The sequence below is a fragment of the Halichoerus grypus genome, chromosome 10 (genome assembly GCF_964656455.1).
Source record: "Halichoerus grypus chromosome 10, mHalGry1.hap1.1, whole genome shotgun sequence".
Taxonomy (NCBI): domain Eukaryota; kingdom Metazoa; phylum Chordata; class Mammalia; order Carnivora; family Phocidae; genus Halichoerus; species Halichoerus grypus.
In genome coordinates, this window is record NC_135721.1 from 97,824,977 (window position 1) to 97,848,277 (window position 23,301).

At 43.3% G+C, this 23,301-nt stretch overlaps 1 protein-coding gene and 1 pseudogene across 3 annotated transcripts in view; one reads left to right on the forward strand and one right to left on the reverse strand.

The window, feature by feature from the left end:
- KIF16B (kinesin family member 16B) overlaps window positions 1-23,301 on the forward strand; it is a 297,963-nt gene that overhangs the window by 28,827 nt on the left and 245,835 nt on the right. For all 3 annotated transcript variants that reach the window (XM_078056901.1, XM_078056903.1, XM_078056902.1), the window contains exons 2-3: window positions 15,309-15,378; window positions 17,605-17,718. In XM_078056901.1, the coding sequence (XP_077913027.1) occupies window positions 15,309-15,378; window positions 17,605-17,718 (184 nt within the window). The remainder of the gene's footprint in view (window positions 1-15,308; window positions 15,379-17,604; window positions 17,719-23,301) is intronic.
- On the reverse strand, window positions 8,393-9,922 carry LOC144379315 (UTP--glucose-1-phosphate uridylyltransferase pseudogene; annotated as a pseudogene).

Here is a 23,301-nt window from a genome sequence, read left to right on the forward strand (position 1 = left end):
TGAACTGTGGCCTCTGGATTGTGTTGATGAAGATAAAGCATTTCATAAATAAAATCTACGAAGGTCAACTCTATGGTGGTTCTTCATCTTTTAGAGATCTGAGATCTGGCTAGAAAATTTGGCAAAATGTATTTTCTGGATTCCCTCCATTTCCACTCATTTTGGGAAAGCCCTGGAAAGGTTGTTAACAAAGATCTGCCCACCTGGAGGGCAGGGCTTTGCGTTGGTTTTGTTCACTGGTTTATGTCCAGTGCCTCAGACAGCACAGGCATGATAAGGGCTTGGTGATTCGTGGATGGATCTTGGGTTTGTGATGGAGATGAATTTACTGATTGTCGGCTGTGTGCCTGGCCTCGTGTTGCCTGCTTTCTTCTAGCACATCTTTCAGCAAATAAATGATACATCAGGCTAGCTCAGTCCCCACAGCCTTGCTGCACAATCAGTTCTTTTAAGCAACTGTGTCTGATAGGTTTTATTCAGCCACTTTACAGGTGAGGAAACCAAGGCTTGGCAAAGTTAAATCAGGTGCCAAAGTCACCGAGCTGCTGTGAGGCAGGATTTAAACCCTGGTGCCCAAAGCCCAGTGCTTCCCCGCACAATTATGAAACCACTTTGCTTGGCAACATCAGAATCTGGGCTTGCATCTTATTCCACTCTGACTCGAAGTGAAGTCTTTTTGAAGAAAAAGTACTGCAATTTAGTGTTTTGAAGCATACCTTTCTCCTATCTGGTATATTTAGCTGGCAATGTTGTAAAAGGAATCAATCTTCTTTTTACAAGCCAGCTATTGTATTTTTTTTTTTTTTTTATTTCAAAAGCTGTCACTGAGAACATTTTTCTAAAATAGAGATAAATCTGGAAGGAGGGTTGTAGTGATGGTGTGGGGAAAGAGCAGAGAAAACTCATTTCTTTGTTCCGCGGTGCTGCTGCACTGAACGAAGCTATCTTTGGACATTAAATAGTTGGCTTAACATCTGAATGTAGGAAAACAAGAGGAAGTATTAGTAAAGTTCTCAATGTTTATACTTAACACCATTCCATTTAAATTGCCACTTTTCTTTTGTGAACCTGTTGCTTCTGTGTTTTGGAGAAGGGTATTGAAGAAATTTGGTCATATGCACATCCTTATTTTTCCTCTGTCCTGTGACTCAGAAGAGACCCAAGTTCCCTCTGCCTTGGTCCTGGAGTCAGAGCACAGCTGTGGGTCTTCAGGGAGAGCCGAGCTTCGTGTCTGCCTTTGGAGTTAACATCTGCCAGGTTAATTGAAATGTGTAGGGAAAACACATCTGCATTTAAAAATTGAAAATGTATAATAGGCTTTGAAGCATTAGCTTCATTTTAGTGCTTAAAATTCAAGAGTAGTATCTTGTTTTCAGTTCAGCTGTTTTATTCATTCTTTCATTGCTTATTCGTTCATTCATTCAGGTGCTTTCTGTATGTGAGGGTAGTGCTGGGTATTGTGGGATATGTAAAAAGTAAGGTATTATCTCTGCCCTCAGGAAGTGACTGGACTGGTAGAGAAGACAAGTATGTAGTCACCCAACAGTTAACAGGTAGAAGGTAGAAACTGCTGTGGTGTGTTGTGGAATATCACACAGAAGATGTGGTGTGTTGTGGAATATCACATAGAAGATACTGGCTACGAGGAGTTTGGGAAGGCTTCCTAGAGGACGAGACATCTTTAAAACTTTGAAGGAAAAGTGAGATGGAGGAGAAAAGTACATTCCAGACAGAGGGAACAGCGCGAGGGTTGCTGTGAGTCCTGGAAGAAGGAACAGTTTGGAATGGGATGGGGGGCTTGGGTGGTGCAGATGTGTGTGGGAGATGAGGCTGGATGGGCTTCTTGTGCCCCCAATCCAGTGTCTGATGGGGTAGATACCTTGCACACTGTTTAGAGAGTACTCTTGGTGTGGGTTGCTCACGTGTGCAGACTGACCCATCATGTTCCTGTGGGAGCCCAAGCTTACCTAACTCCACTTTCAAGGGGATGTAGCTAAAATCAAGTTTGGGGTTCTAGCTTTGCACACAGCCTGTAGCCGTTCACTGTGGCTCCAGAGTATTGACTCTTAATTCCTTTAACTTTCCACAGTGCTGACTCTAGTAGAACTTTGAGCAAGTCCCTTAACCTCCTGGGGCCTCACCTTCTCTCCGTGTGAGTCGAGGTCATGGGCAAGGTCTCCTGCTCTCTCCTGAGTCCATCCTCTTGTCAAGTGTTCCATTTCCCTGAGCCAAGAGCCTCAGCTTGGCTCTCAAGCCCTTTACCATCTTGGCCCTTCCTCCCCGTGGAGTATCCAGAATTCCCTGCAAAGTGTCATTATCATCTTTAGTCTCAAGCAAAATTTAGTTCTTTATGCTTTTGGGCTTGAATTTTATAGTGCATGAAATTCTGCAGCTCTCAACTGGTTTTTCTCAACTGGGCCAGGGTTCTGTGACAGAATTAAATTATGCCTAATGCCCGGAGTAAGGCATCCACTCACTATATATAATGAATTAATTTCCCTTCTGTGCTTCTAGAATGGTACTAGTTATGTACTGTCCTTAGGAGAATTGAGAAGATACTCAGTATACATGCATAATTTTTTTCTTCTCTTCTTCCTTTCTATTTAACTGCAAATTAGATTCTAGTTTTCATGCTGCTTTGCTACTTGCTTTTTCTTCCCAGTTACCAGTGTTTTTCAATGACTGTGGTGTTTCCAGTGTTCAGAAGGGAAGCCTTAGAAGCCAGCAGTGGTAACCCTTTATAAAGGCATAATCCAAATCTGGAGTTGTGTTCTGGAATGGGGATGGGTGGGTTGGGCTCCATTCAGGGGAAGGGATGAGAGCACCTAGTGAAGCGCCGTTTCAGAAGGAGCGAAGAGGAGCTAAGCTTCCTCACTGGTCCAGTGTCTCTTGTGTGGCCCTCCTTGGTGGCTTCTTTTTTTTTTTTTTTAAAGATTTTATTTATTTATTTGAGAGAGAGAGAGAGCATGAGGGGGGGAGGGTCAGAGGGAGAAGCAGACTCCTCGCAGAGCAGGGAGCCCGATGCGGGACTCGATCCTGGGACTCCAGGATCATGACCTGAGCCGAAGGCAGTCGCTTAACTAACTGAGCCACCCAGGCGCCCTCCTCGGTGGCTTCTTTTCTTTCCTCTTGCCCCTCTGGGGTCCCTGCACAGCAGCTAGAGGGAGCATTTAAAAATGTGTGCGATTTTGCCACTCCCCCGGACCCCACACCTTCCTATGGCCGTGGTCTATCACATGTAAGTTCCAGATTCTGATGTCATTTGGCCCTGGCTTTTCTGACCTCATGTCCCATTTTGCTCGACCCCCTCTCTTCTTCAGTCATTGCTGGCCTCTTGCTCATCCCCCCTCAAACCTCCGACTGGTTCCTGCCTGGTTCCTGCCCAGCCTTTGTCCTGCTGTTCTGTTTGGAATGCTCTTCCCAGATCTTTGCCTGGCCCTTGGCCTCGCTGCAGTCAGGCCTTTGCTCCCACATCACTGCCTTGGAAAGGTCTTTACTGGCCGTCTGCCTCCCACTGCCTCTGCCCTCAGTTCTCTCCCGTGACATCCTTTCATTTCTTTATAGCACTTACCAGGATCTAAGATGGTACTGTATTTATTTTGTTCCTCCCCTGTCACTAAAATGCTGACTGCAGGACTCGTGTGTATTGTTTACCTCTTTTCCCCTACATCCAGAGTATTGTCTGGCATGAAAGGTACTCACTAAATATTTGAAGACTGCGTAAATCTCCGCATACGGGCGGGGCGTGCCAGATAAGCATTTGTCAGCCTCCACCTCCTCAGGGATGATCCTGTGCATCTCAAGGCAGCTCATTTGTATTGAGACAGTTCTGATTGTTAGGTTGTCCTTCCTTCCGCTGGAAACAAAAAAAAGTATCTGCCTTCTTTCTTGCCCAGTAGCCCCTGCTCATGGCTCTGCCGGGGAGTTGGGGTGCCACGGGTCAGCGTACTCTACAGCATGGACTTGAGGGGAGTTGGGGTGGCGGACCCTGCGCTTGCCACCAGATCCTCCTTGCTGAATGGTGTTGCTCAGCCCAGCCTTCAGGGTCAGCCCCACAGGGCTCAGGGTTATGCCCCTTCCCCAGGTAGCCCACAGTCTGGGACTGCGACTTGCGGACTGGCCAATGTAGGCCATCGTGGCGCAGGCTGGGCAACTCTGATGGGCCTGTGGGGTCAGCTGAGGCTGCCCTGGGGGCCTGCGTCGCAGATCCATGGTCTTCTCTGGCCAGTCCTGCTTTCTTCGCCTTTCTGCAGGTGTCCACCCCCAGGGCACCCCTAATGAACACCCTGCTTGCTAAACTCCCTCACAGTGTCTGCTTCTCCGGGATCCCAACCTGCAGCAGTTGGCTTGTTGCTTAATCTTCTTAGGTTTCTTATACCCTCTCAAAACCAGGGATAATAATAAAAGTTTCTGCTTCATAGCTGCCTCCAGCTATGGCAGGGGTCCGCGGAGCATTTCACTTAGCACGGGACGCTCCTAACATCCGAGACTGTGACAGCACTGTCCACGGGAAATGGAGCGGGGGCTCTGCAGACTTCTCACTGGCTGCCACTCGAGGTTGGCCTTTGGATGTAGGTCATGGTGCCACTGACCTCTGGCTGATGGCTGTGTGGTGAGGTGTGTTCTGAGGAGCTGAAATGAAGTCAGGGTGATTGCCTGAGAAGCCCACTCCAGAATTTTTTTCAGTGTCTGTCTCCCCTGGGTTTTCTCCAGAAACTGAGTCAAAGGCTTTTATGATTTCATGGAGAGCAACTGAGAGGAGTCAGCAGTCCCATGTTCTCTGGGTGCTCAGAACCAGCCAGAAAGGTTAGGGAGAAGCTGGTTGCAGGAGAATAGCCCTCCGACTCCACACTTAGACACAGGCGAGGGGACTCGTATTTATGGAGCCTCTGCTGCTGCATCAGGTACTGAGGGTGCAGGTGAAAGTGAGGACTCCGCTCATTCGCTGTCTGGGCTTGAGGAAGGGAGGTGAATACCCGTGCATCTAAGGGGAAGAGCCTGATGGGTGCACAGCCCGGCTAAGAGATGGTGGCGTCCGGGGTAGCAAGCGAAAATAAAGTGTGAGTAGATCACACGCAATATTTGGGATATAGTCCTGTTAAAAAAGCATTTGTTTTTCTGAAATTCACATTTAATTGGGTGTTCTGTATTTTATCTGGAGCCCTAATAATAGGGAAAAGAGACTGTCATTGGGTAGAGCAGAGGGACTGAGCAATTCATTGAGTGTAGGGGATCAGGATACAGTATAATTCTGTTTTCAAATATTGCATGAGAACTACTCATACTACTAACAGCTTCCTCTTTATCCTTTCAGAAATTTTCAGAAATGTTTTGCACATCTGGAAGCATATAAGTGCATATTCTTTATGCTTTATTTATCCACTTAACTGCAAACTGGATCATGGTCTACACACAGCTGCTTGTTCTTTCTCCCACTTAGCAGTATTCCTTGGACTTCTTTCCATTGCAGTACCCCCAGAGGTCACACATTCTTTTAGAAAATGGCTTTTTATTTTTATTTTTGCTATTGAGTGTCCTGCCACCAAAGTGAAGGCAGTTAAATATTAGTTCATAGTATCTTAAGTTTGCATTTTTTATTTTTGAAGTTTGGTTGATATACAATATTATGTTAATTTCAGGTGTACAACATAGTGATTCTACAATTATATACAAAGTATGTAAGTTTTAAGGTGAATTCGGGGGATACTAATTTACTTCAGAACTTGGGGTGAATAAGCTACTCTTTAGAATCTTCTTAGATAATGCTTAGTTTGGAGATCTCAGTACCACCCAGTCAAGCTCTTTATTATGGAGTGACCAAATACCATCAACTGAGCAACTGGAATCAATTTGAATTGCTGAATAATTTAAAAACATTTCAAAATTCTTGAATTAACGTAGGGTTTTTTTTTGATAAGCTTCCTCCTATGCACAAATCTGAGAGCTGACACAATTCATCCCTTTTTCTGATTGGGCATTTTACTCTTTTCCCTTCCTTCCTCCTTCTCCCTCCCCCCAGTATTGATCTATAACTCAGTCTACTTACTTTAGCTGGTTCGTTTGTAGCATCTTATGATCTAGTTTCCAGACCTTTCAAACAAATTACTCATTTATATGAAGGAACCATAATTGACTTTTCGGTTGAGAAACCCAATTCACCAAAGTGGCTCGGGAGAGACATAGTTCATTTTGCTCTATTATCAAATCAATGTTCAAATAATATTTTAAGATTATTTATTTTCCTCAATATGAGAAAAATGTCAAGATTTATTTCCCGTATTTCTTAAATGTCAGAGGAAATTGACCTGAGCTGGGGGAACTCTCAGTGCCTGGCGTTTTACAGTTTTCAGCCCAAGGATTAAGAGACAAAGCACTGAGCACTGATTGTGAGTGTTGCCCTTGTGCTCGGTGGACTCAGGTTGTGGAGTGTGAACGAGGCTGGTTCTTGCTTCTCTGGGACTCGCTAGACTTAATTGGAGAGGTGACGTCAGCAGGGATGAGACCCGTGTGAGTGGGATGAACTAGGCAGATGTATGAAGGGCAGTTGTTTCTGAAGTTTTATCAAGGGTGGATGATTCAAATTAGACCGGAGACAAGCCTTGCTTTGGAATGTGGATAGGAACTGGATGGCACTGTAGCCTGTGGGAGAGCAAGAACCAGGAATGATATAGGGGCTCATAGGGAGGTTGGCATTAAGTAGAGGATGCACGTGGAGAAGACTAGGCTGGGGTAAGAGGCAGTTATTTAACTTTCAGTCAACCCATCACATTTAGCAACCATTTGATGGGTAACTCGAAGTTGCAGGCACTGTGCTAGGGCCTGGGGATATAAACTCAAGACAGGTAGAGTCCTTACTTTTAAGAAGTTCAGAGTCTGGTGGGTGAGACAGGGAGGAGGACCCTCTGACTAGGGCATGGGATGGAGGGCTCAGTGAAGGCTCTCCAGTTGTGCGAGGTCTGAGCTGAGTCTGGATGGATGGCTGGGAGCGGGCCAGGCCAGAAGGGGATGGGATTGATACAATGTTGCATGGCAACATTAGTTGGGGTCAGAGCAGGAAGGACTTTGTATACTGCTGGGAGTTGGATTTTATCCTAGAGCCTTTGAAAAGTCACTGGAGTTAAAGTGCGGGAGCCTCATGGTGAGATGTGGGTTTGGAGGAATTCCTCTGACAGCAGGGTAGAGTGTGGGTGGGAAGGGACAAGGCTGGAGGCAAAGACACTGGAGAGGTGGTGGTGGCCCCAGCTGGGACAGTGTCTGTGGAGTAGGGAGATGTGGCATGTGGCCAAGGTCGGTAGATGAGCTATCGATTGCACAGGACTAAGTAACTGTTGCTGTGGGGATGAGGGAGTGGAGGTAAGGCTGTTGGATGGAGTGTCACATGGACCCTGAAGTCACCTCTGATAGTTAAAGGCTCAGCGGTGAAGTGAAGGCCATGGGCAGTAGCCTGTCTCCAGTGGACAAGGGGCTGAGCAGGATTGATCAGCAGGGTGTGGAGGGAAAGAGGGGACTGGAGCCTTCCTTCTTCTTTCTTTCATCTCTGGAATATTTGGAAGTTTGACAACTCTCCTGGAATCTACAATGGATAAATACACCAAAGGGTATTCATAGTTTCAACATTTAATAATTCTAACCATTATAAGCCTTTTGTGGAGATTACAGTGGCTTTTCCATGGGTATTTTCAGTAACTAGAGTGAAATTTGCTCTTTATGGCTTAAAATCCAGCATTTTTGTTATAAATGCTAATACTTTTAGAGTAAAGATATACCTTTTTCTTATAGTTTTAGTTTTTAGGCTCAGGAAGGAAGCAATCTGGGTGCCTGTGTGGCTCAGTCGGTTAAGGGTCTGCCTTTGGCTCAGGTCATGATCCCAGCGTTCTGGGATCGAGTCCCACATCAGGCTCCCTGCTCAGTGGAGAGTCTGCTTCCCTCCCTTCCCTGCTTGTGCTCGCTCTCGTGCTCTCTTGGAAAAATAAATAAATAAAATCTTAAGAAAAAAAAGAAGGAAGCAATCTAGGAAATTGTTGCATGTGAAATTTTCTTTCTGGAACAGATGGCCTCCACCTAATCTTGACCTGTGATTATTATTTTTAAAAATGTTTATTGCTTCACAACTTTATTTTCGGAATCACAAGCAATTTAGAGTGACCACCACTGAGGCCTCTGTTAAAAGATTTTCCAGCAGAGCTGCCCCAGTTTTAAGATTAAGCGGTATTGCGCTTTAAGATGAACTAACTTTCAGGATCTTCAGAGAAGAAAAGCATTGCTTCTATCTGTGATTTTCTTAGACTAAAATCATATTGCAGAAAACTCTGAAAATTAACACAGCAGTAAGACAGTATAAAGTACCTGTCTGTTTTAGAATCCTCAAGGACATTTTCTTGAAAGAAACTGTTTAGCCCATAATCAGCATGAAGTGTACACAGTATTTGTCATTTCTGTGGTCCAGGATATGAAGGTTCCCAGATAGAGTCGTGTTCTCCAGTACTCCTGCAGGTGCGATGTCACCTCAGTCACCGTGATTAACAGCACTGATAACCTTTCCCTTTAACAAAACATCCTCGCACATGGCCTGTCCCCTGAAACTGTGAGCTGATCCACTTCAAGCATATCTGGTATACTTTCAGATCTCCTTAGGTAATCCTGAACCTTTGTGAAAGAACTGCCTAATTTAACCCAGGGCACAGGAGGAAAATTCCCACTTTCCATGTGTCAGAGATCCTGCATTAAGACTGTAAGAGATTTGACATCACAAGCAAAAGATCTAGTGTGGTTTTGACAGGCAGAAACTGCCTTGTAGGAACATTAATACCTAGAGTTTTAAAACCTTTTCCATGTAGCCCGTAGCCCGGACTGCAGTTTCTGACTAAGTGATGTTCAGCCCTCCATCCAGTCCCTGGATTTACAGTGATTTCCATGTCAATAGCCTTCTGCTCCTGCAGCCTTTTCAACTGCTGCAAGAGAGATACGGATCTCAGGTTGTTGGTGTTAAATATTTTGAATTTTCGTAAGACTCAAACTCATCAACAGGTGCTTTTGACCCTTGAGCGATTTCCATCAGTCACCAGACTTCATACTGAGTGTCCCACTGTTTACAGCTGCATGTGTTTTATTTGTGACTTCCACGACAAGTTCATTGGCTGGGTTCATTAGATGGTTAAGAATGTAAAGCTCCACCGTGACACCCAGATTATCTACGTTAGACACAGAAATATATTCTTTGCCTTCTCCCAGAAGGGTATCGAGCAAACCAGAGTTGTAGAAACTGGCGTAAATGTCACCATGACCTGGGGTACCAAGCTTCTGTGTTTTCCCCTGAGTAAGATACATCCTTTGCTGCAGGCAATCAGGATTCTTTATTAATCCTTGGGTACCTGCATTGATTAAAAATGTAGATTTTTCAAATGAAATGTTTGTTTTTCTCTAGTATTTATTTTTGTATCTTCATTTGTATTAAGAGTGCTCATTAGCTCATTAGAATAAGAGGAACTTTTCTATTGTAGATTTTGTTCAGATGTTCAGTTTGCTGAATGGTCACATCTAAAAAGGTATTCTGATTTCACACACCTGTCCGACTTTTTGGGCTTTTGCAGCCCATGCTGGTCCTCAAACTGCCATTGAGTTTTACCACCACCAGCTGGTTCAGCACAGAAGATAAATATCATTAGGTAAGCCCTGGCCCTCATCTCTTCATAGTGCTGTATCGAATCTTCTGGAAGTCCTTGGATTTTCCCCCAATCCACAGAAGGTCCCTTTTCTTGCAAAAAATCTATGAAACAGTTTCTGAAAATCCATTAAGGTATTTCTTTAGTGTGCTCAAACTCATGTGATGGTGCTGTGGTATTTTTTCTAGTTCCTTCTTCGAAGATCATTCCAGCTCTTGTTCAATGACTTTTTGGAACTGAGAAGCATCATCTTGAGACATGGCTTTGCTAAAATCTCTCTGAGCTATGCCTCCATTACCATAACTGGCTCCTCCTTTCTTCTTTTACTCCCTGGGTTTTTTAAGATTCTGTCCCCAGGCCATTTTTCCCCTCAGTTATTCCCTTACCCTGATTCTTTTTAAGAATGACTTCAAGCTATTGGTGGCAACCTCACCTTGACATTGGGAAACAGTCTGGGTATAGAAAGGCCTAGAAGCTGATAGGTTGGCAGGGTGCTGGGAATGAGGTCATCTGGAGGTCATAACACTCAGATGACTTCTTAGGTCCCAGTAAGTCAGACACTTGTTGTTTTCGCTCAGAAGCCACAGTACAATTTATGAGCCAAGAGTAGAGACAGTGTCAGCTGATTTAGGTTGTACCCATATTTTGCCATGTGACTTTACAAATAAAACTTAAAGGTCAAAGTACAAAGGTAGTGAGTTTCCCAGTGTACAAAGTAGATAACATTATGGAGTGTGTCTCATGAGAGTAAATTTAAGGCCAGTTATCACTCTGTGAGATCAAGATAATGTTAGCACAGTGCTTTCCAAGCTTTCACGTTCATTGGAATCATTAAGGGCTCTTGTTACAGCACAGGTTCCCATTCAGTAGGTCTGTGGTGGGGCCTGAGATCCCTCCTTTCTAACAAGCGCCCAGGGCTACCAATGCTGCTGGTTCCTGAGCTGGAGCTGCTGTCTTTTGGGGGTACACAGCTCTTTGCGAAAGTGAAGAAAGCTATGGACCCTCAGAACAGTGAACCTATCACCTTCCCCCTCCTGCCGCCACATCGCTATGCAGATGATTTTAAGGTTGTGAGCCCTTTGAAACCCACCCAGCATCTTCAGGTTTCAGAAGTGGCTAATAGATGCTCATAGGACATAATGGTCTTTCAGTCGGTGTCTTCTCTAGTATTTTTATAGCGTGGATTTTAATTTAAAACTAGGGAGATACTGCCGTGGTTACCTACAGGGAAGAATAAATGATCATGCGAAGGGCCCTTAAACTTGCGCCGCTCCAAAGGTATAAGGCTATGAGCCTTGGAATTACTTTGCCTCTGACTTCCAGCAAGAGCGGTGGGCACGGTGTGAGTTGCATTCCTTCATGTTTTATAAGTAAGAATTGACAAGTAGTGTGAGCACCTGTTGGAATCCCTTCTGATCTTCCATCCCTGGATGATTGTGTGCTCCCAGCAGGTATTTGTTGAAAATAGTGGTTTTAAAGCGAAAGATCTAGACACGTTCGGTTAGGGACAGAGAAATGACCCATGTGGGAATGGGAGGGATCGAGATGTGGCAGCCCATGGTGTTAATTAAACTAATTGTGTCGTTCTCTTGCTGTGGGCAGGACCTACTTTTGGTAGTTGCATGCTGTAAGAAAGGGGTAATTTTGTGAAGTATTTATTTTATGGCCACATGAACATGGGGGATCTCAAGGCAGTTCTCACTTTTGGGCCCAAAATGGAGCTACCCAAGATCTGGGCACTGTGAACACGGTAGTGGTGGAGGAGAATTTCATTTATTTGTCTTTTAAGCTACTGGTCTGTTCATCCAGGCCTATACTTCTTCACACTGGCTTGGAAAAGTTAGATCAGGCCATGGGAATCCATTGTAGTTCTTGAATGGTGTTTACAACATACTGTTTGGATTTCACTGTTCAGGCTGGTATTCTGCCTGTTCATCCTGAGGTTGCCAGGACACCTGCTTCCCCCACCCTGGGATTATTTTAAAGGAATTCCCAGACATCATATTATTTCATTCATAAGTTTTTCAATGTGTTTCTCTAAAAGGTTAAGACTTGAAAAAAAAAATCATCACAATATCATTATCACACCAAAAATGGTAGTAATAATTCCTTAATATCAAATTTGTCTTTAGTCAGTGTTAAGATTTCCCTAGATATCTTATAATTTCTAAAAATGCCTTTTCTGTTTGCACTGAAATCCCATTGGTTGATAGGTTGTTTTTTTTTTTAAGGATTTTATTTATTTATTTGTCAGAGAGAGAGAGAGAACACAAGCAGGGGGATCAGCAGGCAGAGGGAGAAGCAGGCCCCCTGCTGAGCAAAGACCCCCGATATGGGACTCGATCCCAGGATCCCGGGATCCTCATGATCCAGGCTGAAGGCAGATGCTTTTTTTTTTTTTTTTTTTTTTTTAAAGATTTTATTTATTTATTTGAGAGAGAGAATGAGAGACAGAGAGCATGAGAGGGAGGAGGGTCAGAGGGAGAAGCAGACTCCCTGCCGAGCAGGGAGCCCGATGCGGGACTCGATCCCGGGACTCCAGGATCATGACCTGAGCCGAAGGCAGTCGCTTAACCAACTGAGCCACTCAGGCGCCCTTTTTTTTTTTTTTTTTTTTTTAAAGATTTGAAGGCAGATGCTTAACCGACTAAGCCACCCAGGTGTCCCTGGATGATAGGTCTTTAAAGCCTTTTTTCAATCTATAGGTTCCCCTTCCATCTTTATACTCCTTGCAGTTTATTGTTCTTGTTATTGAATAGGCTGGGTCACTTACCTGCTGCCCTTCCCAGAAGCTAGATTTTGCTGATTGCGTCCCTGGTATTGTTTGATGTGTTCCCCCTGTGTTTCCTGGCATTCACTATCCATCAGCTCTAGATCAGAGTCCGGCCTTTTCCGTGGGCCAGGGACAAGATTTCTGCGGCAGAGGTGTTGGTGTTTCAGTTCTGATGGACAGCATGTCTGGTTGTCTCCTAGTTGTGGAGTTAGCAGCCACTGATGATCACTGCCTGGAGCCACAAATACACCGGAGTTGCAAAGTGCTGACATTCTAATTCTGTCGCTCCTTCTTCGTTTATTAGATAGAATACTCTAAAAAGAGGAACTTTCCCAAACAACTATTTGGTTAAACTTAAAATTAAAAACACTTGATTGTTTAGGAAATGCAGGGCAAATGCTTGAGTCTTCCCTTTTATATACTTTTTTTTTTTAAGATTTTTATTTATTTTAGAGACAGAGAGAGTGTGCTTGTACAAGTTGGGGGGAGGGGCGGAGGGAGAGAGAGAATCTCAAGCAGGCTCCACACTCAGTGGAGCTCGATCCCAGGACCCTGAGATCATGACCTGAGCCAAAATCAAGAGTCTGACGCTTAACCGACTGAGCCACCCAGGCGCCCCTATTTACTAGTTTTTAAAATAATGAGGTGACTCTTTTGATTCTCCAACGGGGACCATTCGGTTTTTATTTTTTAAATTATGAGTTCATAAGTTGATGCATATTTCGTGTATGTCAGTCTTTTGCAGTTACCATTCTCTGCTGCTCAGATTTGGCCTGTGGGGACTTAGTTCAGGTTGGCTCTTGAGTCCTTTTGACGTGGCTCTTATTGGTGATTTCTCACTGTGTAACACAACTTAGGGGCTTAAAGCCCCTAAACCCCCAATTTAGGGGCTTATAACACCATCTATTATCTCACCGTTTCTGTGAGTCAGGAGTCGGGGTGGGGTTTACTTGGGTCCTCTGACCCACTCAGGATCTCTCAAGGATGCAGTCCAGGGCCTTCCAGCCTGGCTGGGGAAGGGGCGCTCCCAGGCTCACCCAGGTGGCTGCTGACCGACCACAGTTTGTTGCCACGTGAGTGTCTCCCAAAGTCTCGCAGTGTGCTGCATGGCTGTCCCCATTGCCAGGCCTCTGAGAGAGAGAGACACACACAGAGGAGCACCAGCAAGTCAGAAATCAGAATCTTCTTGTAATCCTAACTAGGAAGCAACAGACTATCACTTTGGGGGTCTTAGTGTTGTAATCATTGGAAGTGAATTGCTAGGTCCAGCCCACTTCCCGGGGCAGGGGATTACACAGGGTCACAGACACCTGGAGGGTAGGGATCACCAGGAGCCATCTTAGAAGTTGCCTATGGACAACTTGGACAAACCAGTAACTTTTGATGTGATAGCTTCCTGCTTTCTTGTGTAACAAGATAGTTCAAATATTTGGATTGAGTCGTTCTCCTAACAGCCCTGACTCTAAATGGAATTTAGAGACTATAATTTGGGCATAAGATTCTAGGCCTTTTCAGAGGACAAAGCTAGGGAGGACTTTCTTTTCCTTTTTCAATTTCAGATAAAGTTTATGATTTTACTTGACCTGTTCCATCTTATGTTTGTGTCTGTGTTCATCCAAAACCTTGGTTCTCAAGGCCACCACCATAATTACTCAGATATTATCCCATAGCGCACAAACGGAAATCTCTGAATGACAACGCTTACTTTACCGGCAACAATCTGATTACTGAAAGTGCTTTGACTTCTTTACAGTTCTTTTTCTCCTTGGGCCAACACCCCACTACATTCTACAGTCAGATTCCAGCATCCGGTCAGGATTGACATTGTCTTTCACTGTGTGCCACCGATGTACAGTTAGGTTCACTTGTCTCAGCTTACTTTTGAGTTTTAGGTCATTTTATTTTAATTTAATTTTTATTTTTATTTTATTTTTTAACACTGAATATATGACCTGCACTTCAGGCTTTTTTTTTTGACACTGATGTGTTTTAGGTCACTTTGAAAAACAACCTTGTTTTATTTTTGTGTAAATTATTTTCCTCACTCTAAAGATGATCTACAGATCAAGATATTTTTGTAGACATCTAGCGTCTATCCGCTCCGCTCCATTTTCTTCTTTCTCCATAGTTGGCCTCTTGAAAAATACGTAGGCTATCCTTTTTGTCTTTAAGTAAAAGTGGTAGGATTCTCGATAGACTTTTCTCCACTTTCCATTCGCCTCTTAACACTAATACATCCTGGCTACCAGTCCCTAGCAATATACGGAGACCGTCCTTATTCCTTTGTCAGTGACAGGCCACTCCACTGTGTAGATACATGTCATTTATTCTCGAGAACTATACTTCTTAGGAGTTCTGTGGACTTCTAGTTCTGCTGTTTTCCAGGAACTGTAGTTTCCGAATGCTTATAGAAAGATGGTGGGAGGAGGGGGGCAGTGCCCTGGCTGCTTCTAGAAGCAGTACCTGTTTGTGACCATTCATACCAGTTTTCTTCTTGGTTCTCATCCTGGGTGGAGGGGAGGTGTCTATTTTTTCGTAACCAGGTGACAGCAAAAAAAAAAGCATTGCTCTTTTCATGAGTCACACAGCCTTCCACAGTTTCTGTCATTTAATTTACACTCCTTTTGGCTTTCAGTTAGAAATTCTTCCAGGTTTTGAGAACACATTATCTGTCAGTCTTAAGTTTTTTGATGGTGGCATCTGTTTTGTGTGTCTTCATGTTTATATCAATAAGGATTTGGGAGGAGTGGTATCACAGATTGTGCTTCAGATGCCATTTAAAAACAAACCCCCATATGTAAAAAGTAAATAAAACAAATGTTTTAAAAACAATCTTTTCTCTCCTAACTAGTACTGAATTATTTGTGTTGCAGGGAAAAGGACTTGGAAGCCAAATTCATTATTCAAATGGAGAAAAGCAAAACAACAATCACAAACTTAAAGGCAAGTAGCAACCTGGCCTTGCTCCAAGAGCCTCCATGTTTGTTTTGTTAAAATGATTTGTTGGTAAATAAAACACATCTGCCATTTCCATACCCCTCCTTCTCAGTTCAACTAGCCACATCAACTTGCACTTGGCTAGGGCTCTTCCATGAAGCAAAAGGGTGATGCTCTGTCTCCTCTCCTGTCCCTGGTTTCATTTGATCTCAGAGCCCTGGTATGTGAGCTCATGGGTTTAACCCAGACTCAGCATTGTTATCCTGTACCCTGTGGTAGATCCTTAGCCTGGCAACTGGCTGAATTCTGTGAATCATTAAGTAAGTGTTAGCCCTAAATTTGTTTCCATTCTTAATGAAAATAATCATGTTTTGTAAACTTTGCAAGAGGAGCTTGTTTTATTATTCAAAACTCAGGGGATGAAAGATTTAAAAAAAAAAAAAAGATTTTTTTCTCCCCTGAAAAAGATAGTCGAAAAAAACAAAATTTTCTAGGATGGCATGTTCTTCCTTTTGCACTTAAAATATCCTATTTTTTTCCTTTGGTCAGTGAATTTGTTAAGAACCGTGAATACTTTTCACTTGGGGGGAGGGTGGATAAGAGTGTAAAGTTAATAATAATAAATCATGTGCTTTATGGACCCAACCCCTCTGTCCTCCTATATTTATCATTAACTTAGAGGTTTGGGTTTCTGAGGCCTGCTGCTCCATGGCCAAGTGCAGATCAATCTCTAGTTGGATTTCTGTTAATTTGTGGCTCAAGGGACTGGATACGTTGACATTCAATCTCAAAGTAGTGCCACTTGATCTCCAGTGATAGAAGCAGGGGGAATGCTCCTATCTTCCAATTGGGCCATGCTCTGGATAATTTGATAGTCTTCCTTTGAGGCTCTGGTGTCTCTTTGCCTGAGGCATTCTCCAGTGAAATGTCTTTCTTCTCTGACCACAATCCTTGTACCCTCTAGCTCTGTCTGGCCCTACCTGGCTTTCCCTCCTTTGACCTACCACATCTTCTCACATTTCTGCCAGTCATCACTTGATCATTGCCTCCTGTTAGTTACCTTTGCTTTGCTTCATGTATCTGTGTGCTCACAGTGTTTTGGTAAAATCATTAAAAAATTATATTTAAATTTTTTTTTTTTTTTTTTTAAGATTTTATTTATTTGCGAGAGAAGAGAGACAGAGAGCATGAGAGGGAGGAGGGTCAGAGGGAGAAGCATGTGGGACTCGATCCCAGGACTCCAGGATCATGACCTGAGCCGAAGGCAGTCGCTTAACCAACTGAGCCACCCAGGCGCCCTAAAAAATAATATTTACCGAAACAGAGTGAAGAGACCCTTGGCTCTGGATGCATCTCTTCTTTGTGTGTTGTGGAATCTATTTTTCTTGATTACTCTGTTGCTTTTTGAGTTTTACAAACATTTCCTCATCTGATATAATGAAAACAAATGTCCAGATTTTTAACATTTTAATAATAAGAACCATAGAAATTGTTTATTTAGAGAATCTGAATTATGTTGGAAAATATCATGCTCATTAAATTTTTTCAGCATGTGTCCAGGGAACTTTGTGAAACTTTGGTGGCTTATGATTTTTAAACATGGTTTTTGGTTCAGTTTAGGTATATAGCAAGGTAGACAAGATACACACAAACATCTGCAATAAACTCATAATAGAATATGTCCTAGGAGAATCTAGCCTCTCAGAAGTGGCAGCAATTACTTCTGGATATAGTGCCCAAGGGGCAGCTTCATGGAAGAGGAAGCATCCGACCTGGAGTTTTTAGTGGGGCCACAAAACTGCACAACTCTAAGGGGCTCTAGTCACATCACAATCTATGTGATTAGCAGCCTCTAGAGTTCTGCAGACCCCAACTCTGGTGGTTTCAGGTGGAGGGAACAGTAAAAAGTATTGAAGCCAGCGGAAAAATACGAGTCTGGTTAGAGTGTTGGGTTTGTATAAGAGAATCATGATAAAAAGTCCAGGAAAGTAGCCATGCATCATAGCATAGAGAGCCTGGATTGATGGGAGGATTTCGGGATTGATCGATCGATCTATCTATATCTATCTAAGGGGTAGTCAGGAGGAAGTAAATGGTTTTTAGAGTGTAAATATGAAAAATGACGATCATTGTATATTTTTTATGAATTTTTCTTTTTTTGAATTGGATAGATCATTTAACTGTCAGGGCTTTTTACGTTATTATCTTATTATCCTAAACCTTTCCCTCTAGATACCAGAAGGAGGGACTGGGGACTCAGGAAGAGAACGGACCAAGACCTTCACCTATGACTTCTCTTTTTATTCTGCTGATACGAAAAGTCCAAATTATGTCTCACAGGAGATGGTATGATATTTTCATAATCTTTATTTTGATTTCCATATTGAGAAGAACTCTTTAAAACATCTTGCTAATTTTTTAAAATATAATTTATATAAAATTTGCCTCTGCTAACTTAGCTTTGTTTGTTACATAGCACCATTTATCTTAATTAAGCCTGAGAAGAAGTCAGTCCCCACAAAGTTGATTTTGTTTTTCACTTCTGAGCATGATGATCATAACCTTTTTTTTTCAAAACTTGGACATGACTACTGTTTTGAAGGAGCTCTGCAAATAAAGCAATTTGGAGGCGCCATTTGTATATTGCTAAGCCTGGCAAATAGGCCACTCAGCTCTGAGTCCTGCTGCGATGCAGAGCTTTAGGAGTTAGATTTCAAACCCAAGTCCCATTTCCTGTGAGTGGATCATTATAGGATCATTATAAGATTCTAGAAAGAAGGATTCTAGAAGGAACAAACTTTTTTTCCCCCCAGAATTTTTCTAGAATCTAGAATGTAGCTGGAAATTTTCGAGGAAACCCATGCTATAGGCTTTTATGGTCTAAAATGTAGACATGACATGGGCATAGAGGAACAGACCCAAAGATTCTCGCAGTAAACCATTGCATGTTGGCATTGCATGTGAGCAGGACAAGGGCATGTCCCTGGGACCAGCTGGGTATTTGAGCAGAGCAGAGTTATGGGGAAGCACCAGTGAGAGAGGAGGATTATGGGCTTCTTCCTGGCTTGTTAACAGCTTCTTTAAATATATTGCTTCAGGACTGATGTGTTAAAACTAGGATAAGAATTCCTGTTTTGCCTGCTCTGGGTTATAATCCATGAGGTGGCATCTTAAAGTGGTATTATTGTCTAGTTGCTTGCAACTTGGTGTGTCCACGTATGAGAATCACCGCATTGCCTAGAATGTGTTAAAAATGCAAAATCTTGACCAATTTCAGATCCACTGAATCAAACTGCATTTTTAGCAGGTTCCCAGGTGATTTGTACCTACCTCAACATTGGAGAACTATAGTTGGTTAGGAAATGGTATGTGGAAGCTATTGGCTTTACTGAGGCAACGTAAATGTTGGCATTAAGATAGACAACTTAGAGGAATTGTTCGGAGGAGAGGGTTGGAGTGATTGTATCCAGAACATGTGAATTCAGCATCAGGGCAAAAATAGAAAGGATGACAGCAATAAGAATGAGAGCCACAGAGAGAGAGGAGTTGTCTGGTATGAAAGAGGGGCCAGTAATCAATGCTGCCTGAGTAGGCATTGGTGTCTAAAACTCTGCTTGGCGCTCGTATACCCTGTCTCACTTGATTCTTGCAAGACCAGATTTAACTTTAGCGCTGCGTTTTTCTTTGTCAAAGAGACTCAGTAAGCTTAAATAACTTGCTCAAGTCCATAGACCTCGTCGACCTAATAGTAGCAGAGTTGAGGTCCTAGGGCTGAAGTGTAGGGCAGTGGAGATGCCACTGGAAGGTCTTCAGGGCATAAGAGAGAAGGGTTGGTTTCTTCTAAATAATAGACGGATAGGGCAGCCCTATTGATGAATAAATGAACGAGTGAGTAATGTTAAAAACCAAAATTCAGCCAAGTAAATTTAAAGATCTAATTGGCTTTATTCATTGATTCATGAATCCTGCAGCATTCCATCCAGCAAGTAGAAAGGAGCTCCGAAGAGCTGTACCAAATGGAAGGATTTTATAGGTAGAAACAGGGCCAGACAAGTAGCAAAAGAAAAGAAAGGATTGTTTCCGGCAAGATCATCTTCCCTCAGGGGAAGAGTAGAGGATGTTATGAGGTGGATCACCTCATCTTCCTCTGGGGGATGGAGAAGGCCCATATGACAGATTACTTCATTGGTGCTGATCAAAAATTCCTGACTGACCAGTTTAAGACTACATATCTGGGGGAGGTTGAAATTGCGATTAGGTTAGGTATTGAACCCCGGTTTTGTGACTTGGCTTAGCATAAGTGACTCCATTTTGGGCCTGTGGTTTTCTTTTTAACAGCAGTGCAGAAGACTTTGCTGCTGAGGTAACTGATTAATCAGCATTGGTAGCTAGGAGTGTGGTGAGGAATAGAATGTTGTAGGTATTGGAATCCAGATTTTGGCTTTAATATTGGAATGGGAATGACTTGGTTGGTGTGAGGGAATTTGTTAAGGGAAAAGCCATTTCATTCTACAGTCTTCAGAATGTCTTCCACAGAGGATGGACGAAGAGCCATGAAGGTTTCCACTTCTAACTTACCCAATGAGCGGCTGGATTTTCCTCCTTATTTAACCTGAATTTGAGGCCTTTTGAGGATAGAGGGCTGTGCTGGGGGAAAGTCCACAATGGGAGGAGCAGAGCGGTGTGTGACAGCAGGGCCTGGCATGCTGGAGATGCTCAATAAACATTTGCTGACTGACAGAACTCGTCTACAGATGGCGGTTAATTTATGGGAACAGATGACATTTCCTGGTTCTACAAGAGTCAAGATCAGGGAAGCAGTAACAAGTTTAGCTTTTTTGGAAGTTAAAAATAAAAGCTCAGAGTTTAAAAATAGTTTTAGTTTGTGAAAACCTTCTGATAGGGATAATTTCCATGCTTCAGGTGGATGCGTAGCATCTCTTCTCAGGTGTTTTGGGTTTTTTGACTTTATTTATATAGCTATATATAAATAACCTGACATTGTTCCATTAAACTACAAAACTAAAAAAGCAGGAGATGTGTTAGTAAATACTACTTTCTAGCAGAATCACATGTTAATAAAATCAGCATAGATACAGGAAAATACCTATTTTTTTTAATCACTGTATTAGAGAAAAGGGTAATCTTCCTTTACCCCTAATGTTAAAAAGAGCTTCAATTTTGACTGTTGATTAAAGTTTTCATGCTGCCTTATCTGGCACACGATTTGAGCTGTCAGGTCGCATCCCTGCTATTAACAGGGGAAGATGCAAGCTTAGCATGATGTCAGTCTTCTTCTCCTTCTCATCTGAATATAAGGGCATCTTGAGAAAATATATCATGCCTATTACTGTAGTTCAGCTCAAGTTTCCCTTACGATTAAACAAATACCCAAGTAAGATGACCAGTAATATTTCTTTCTTACAAATTAATTTTAGATTTAGAAAAAAAATCAGAGTGATTTAAGTCTATACTCACATAAATTAAAGACCATTAAATAAGGTCTGATTTTCCTAATGGTTCTTCAAAACTCCAAAGGGAGGCTTTGATCTCACACAGCCTGTTCCTTGATTCAACCCTGGAGAAACTTGAAACCTACAGTCTCCCAGTTGACAAGCTGGATGGGTGAGTCTTTTGTTTTAACAGTGCCCTCTTGTGGGCAGTTTCCCTCAAGTGAGGCCCTGTGATGCCTTGGATGACCCTCAAATCAGCTTGAAAATCTGTGCTGAGACAATCAGCAAGGTGGATTTTGGGTCACCTGGCCAGGTGAGGATCTCAGCAGGGTTTTGATGCCAGTGGGGGAGAGCAGGTCGTAGGTCTCACAAAGCAGGCCCTCCCTCCTCACCTTGCTTTGATAGGTGATGCTAAACAAGTCCTTCCTGGGAGCCGCAGTGGGGTAGCCTCTTTTCCTTGCAAGAACCCTGGAGATGTGGGCAGTGTCCTGCTGCTTCTGGGTCCTGAGCCAACTTCGGGTGGGTTACATGAAGACTGAGCCTGGCCTGGGTCTCAGCACCTCCAGACCTGCATATTCTAGGCCTGTTTTGTAGAATGTCCACCAGTGCTCCATGCCCCCCGCCGCCCCCACCTGCTCTGGGCCCCCAGGTCGCTCAGAGAACTCAAGCTGAATCAGCTTTCTGGAAAAATGGGTAATAGTAAAATGGTGGGTGGGATTTTAACCCTGGAAAAGAGTTTTATTTTGAAAAACTTTTGGGTTTGATTTAAATATATTTTCTGTGACTTTGCTTTAGCCTCAGGCAAAGGTGTTATAGAAGATCCTTCTCTTATTCTTTGGGACTTTATGTAAGGCTGTTCTTCCTATCCAGTGGCACCCTGTGACATGGTAAAAATGATAATTTTTATTTTTTGTGTAATCAGGGAGAATTGAAGAAATATTTAGAGTTTCTCCTCATGTTCCATATATAGTGCTGAAAGCTAACCTTGGATGGGTGGTCTGGAGCTGTGAGTCTCCCTGGGATTCCGGGTTGCTCCTTCACAGTTTGTGGGAGGAGGTCCTTTCAGGGAGGGCTGGGGCCTCGTGGCTGATGTCAAGGATGTGGGAAGAGGCCACATAGTGATAAAGTCTTTAGAAGCACAAGTTTGGGGGTCAGAAGTACCCAGGTGCAAATCCCAACTCTGCCACTCACTGTGTATGCTCACTCATCTAACTTCTCCCCCTGAACGATGGACCTAAATGATGCTACCCACCCAGTAGCATTTTATGAGGACTAATATATGAACACAGTGTGGTCTGCTGTCATAGTTGAGAGTTGAGTAAGTCATCCAGAATTTGAGAGTAGGACTAAAAAATAGCCCCTCTTAAAGCTGAAATGGATACAAATTAAGAGCATTAAGACTGGTCATTTTGGAAGTGACTCCATTGAAAGGATAGTTTGTAAATCTTTGACCAAGAAACTGAGAAAACAAAGTTGAAGCAAGATGGTGGCAAGATGGTGCCCGAAGAAAGCTGAAGTCTGGTTGGCTGTGTTATTATTTTGTCCTTGGATGACAGGCTGTATTATTAGCAGGGATGGTTTATGTGGAGCTGAGATTGAGAGGGCTGGTGTTTATCGGCCCTCTCTAGAGGGTGGCTGGAGGGCTTAGATCCCTGCAGGGGAGATGCTGGGTCTCAAGTTTAGCTAACCCAGCATCACTCATAGAGACTGAACACTCCTGAGGGGTTGACGAGGCTCCCACCTTGGACTGTGGTGACCGCACAATGCAGTGCCTCACCTCTTCCTGGCTCTGATAAGAACCTGATCACGCTGCCTCGTGACATCCCTTTAGCTGCTGATGCGCCTCGTTTTTTGAAGCAGGGAGGTGTTTTATGTGGCCTTAGTGTGCCTGTTGGTCCAAGAAGGCAGGAGGCAACATGAAGGCTTGTGGGGTTTGGAAAGCTCTGGATGGTCCCCTTCCCAACTGTGTGTATCTAGGACGGCCACACATCTCCACTGGCCTCATCTACATCAGCTGTCTGGGTGAAGGATTTGTCCTTCACCCTCTTTCATTCCCCAAAGTGTCCCACTGCAATTATGTGGTGTGACAGACATGGACTCAGGCCATTGTAGGTGCCACCCCAGGCCCTGCACAGCTCATCTCCCTGCCCTCTCCATCCTGGGAAAATATTCAAATAGGAAAAAGCATCTGGACTCTAACGCAGGGGAGCCTGACCATCTCAGCCTCATTCACACCCACCCATCACTCAGCTCTCAGAGAACCCTCTGAGACTTATTTTGATGAAGAGCTGGACCCTTAAAATGACAGCATTGATTTGGCATGGTTTGAGCAATAACTTCTGGCTGCTGTGATTTTTAGGTTTTGAATATTTAGTTTCTGGAAGCTCTGATAGAATGAATGACTCTATAAGTTTATTTAATTCTGAAATGGTAAATCATCATGCTTTAAAATCATCTTTGCTTCTTAGATATGATT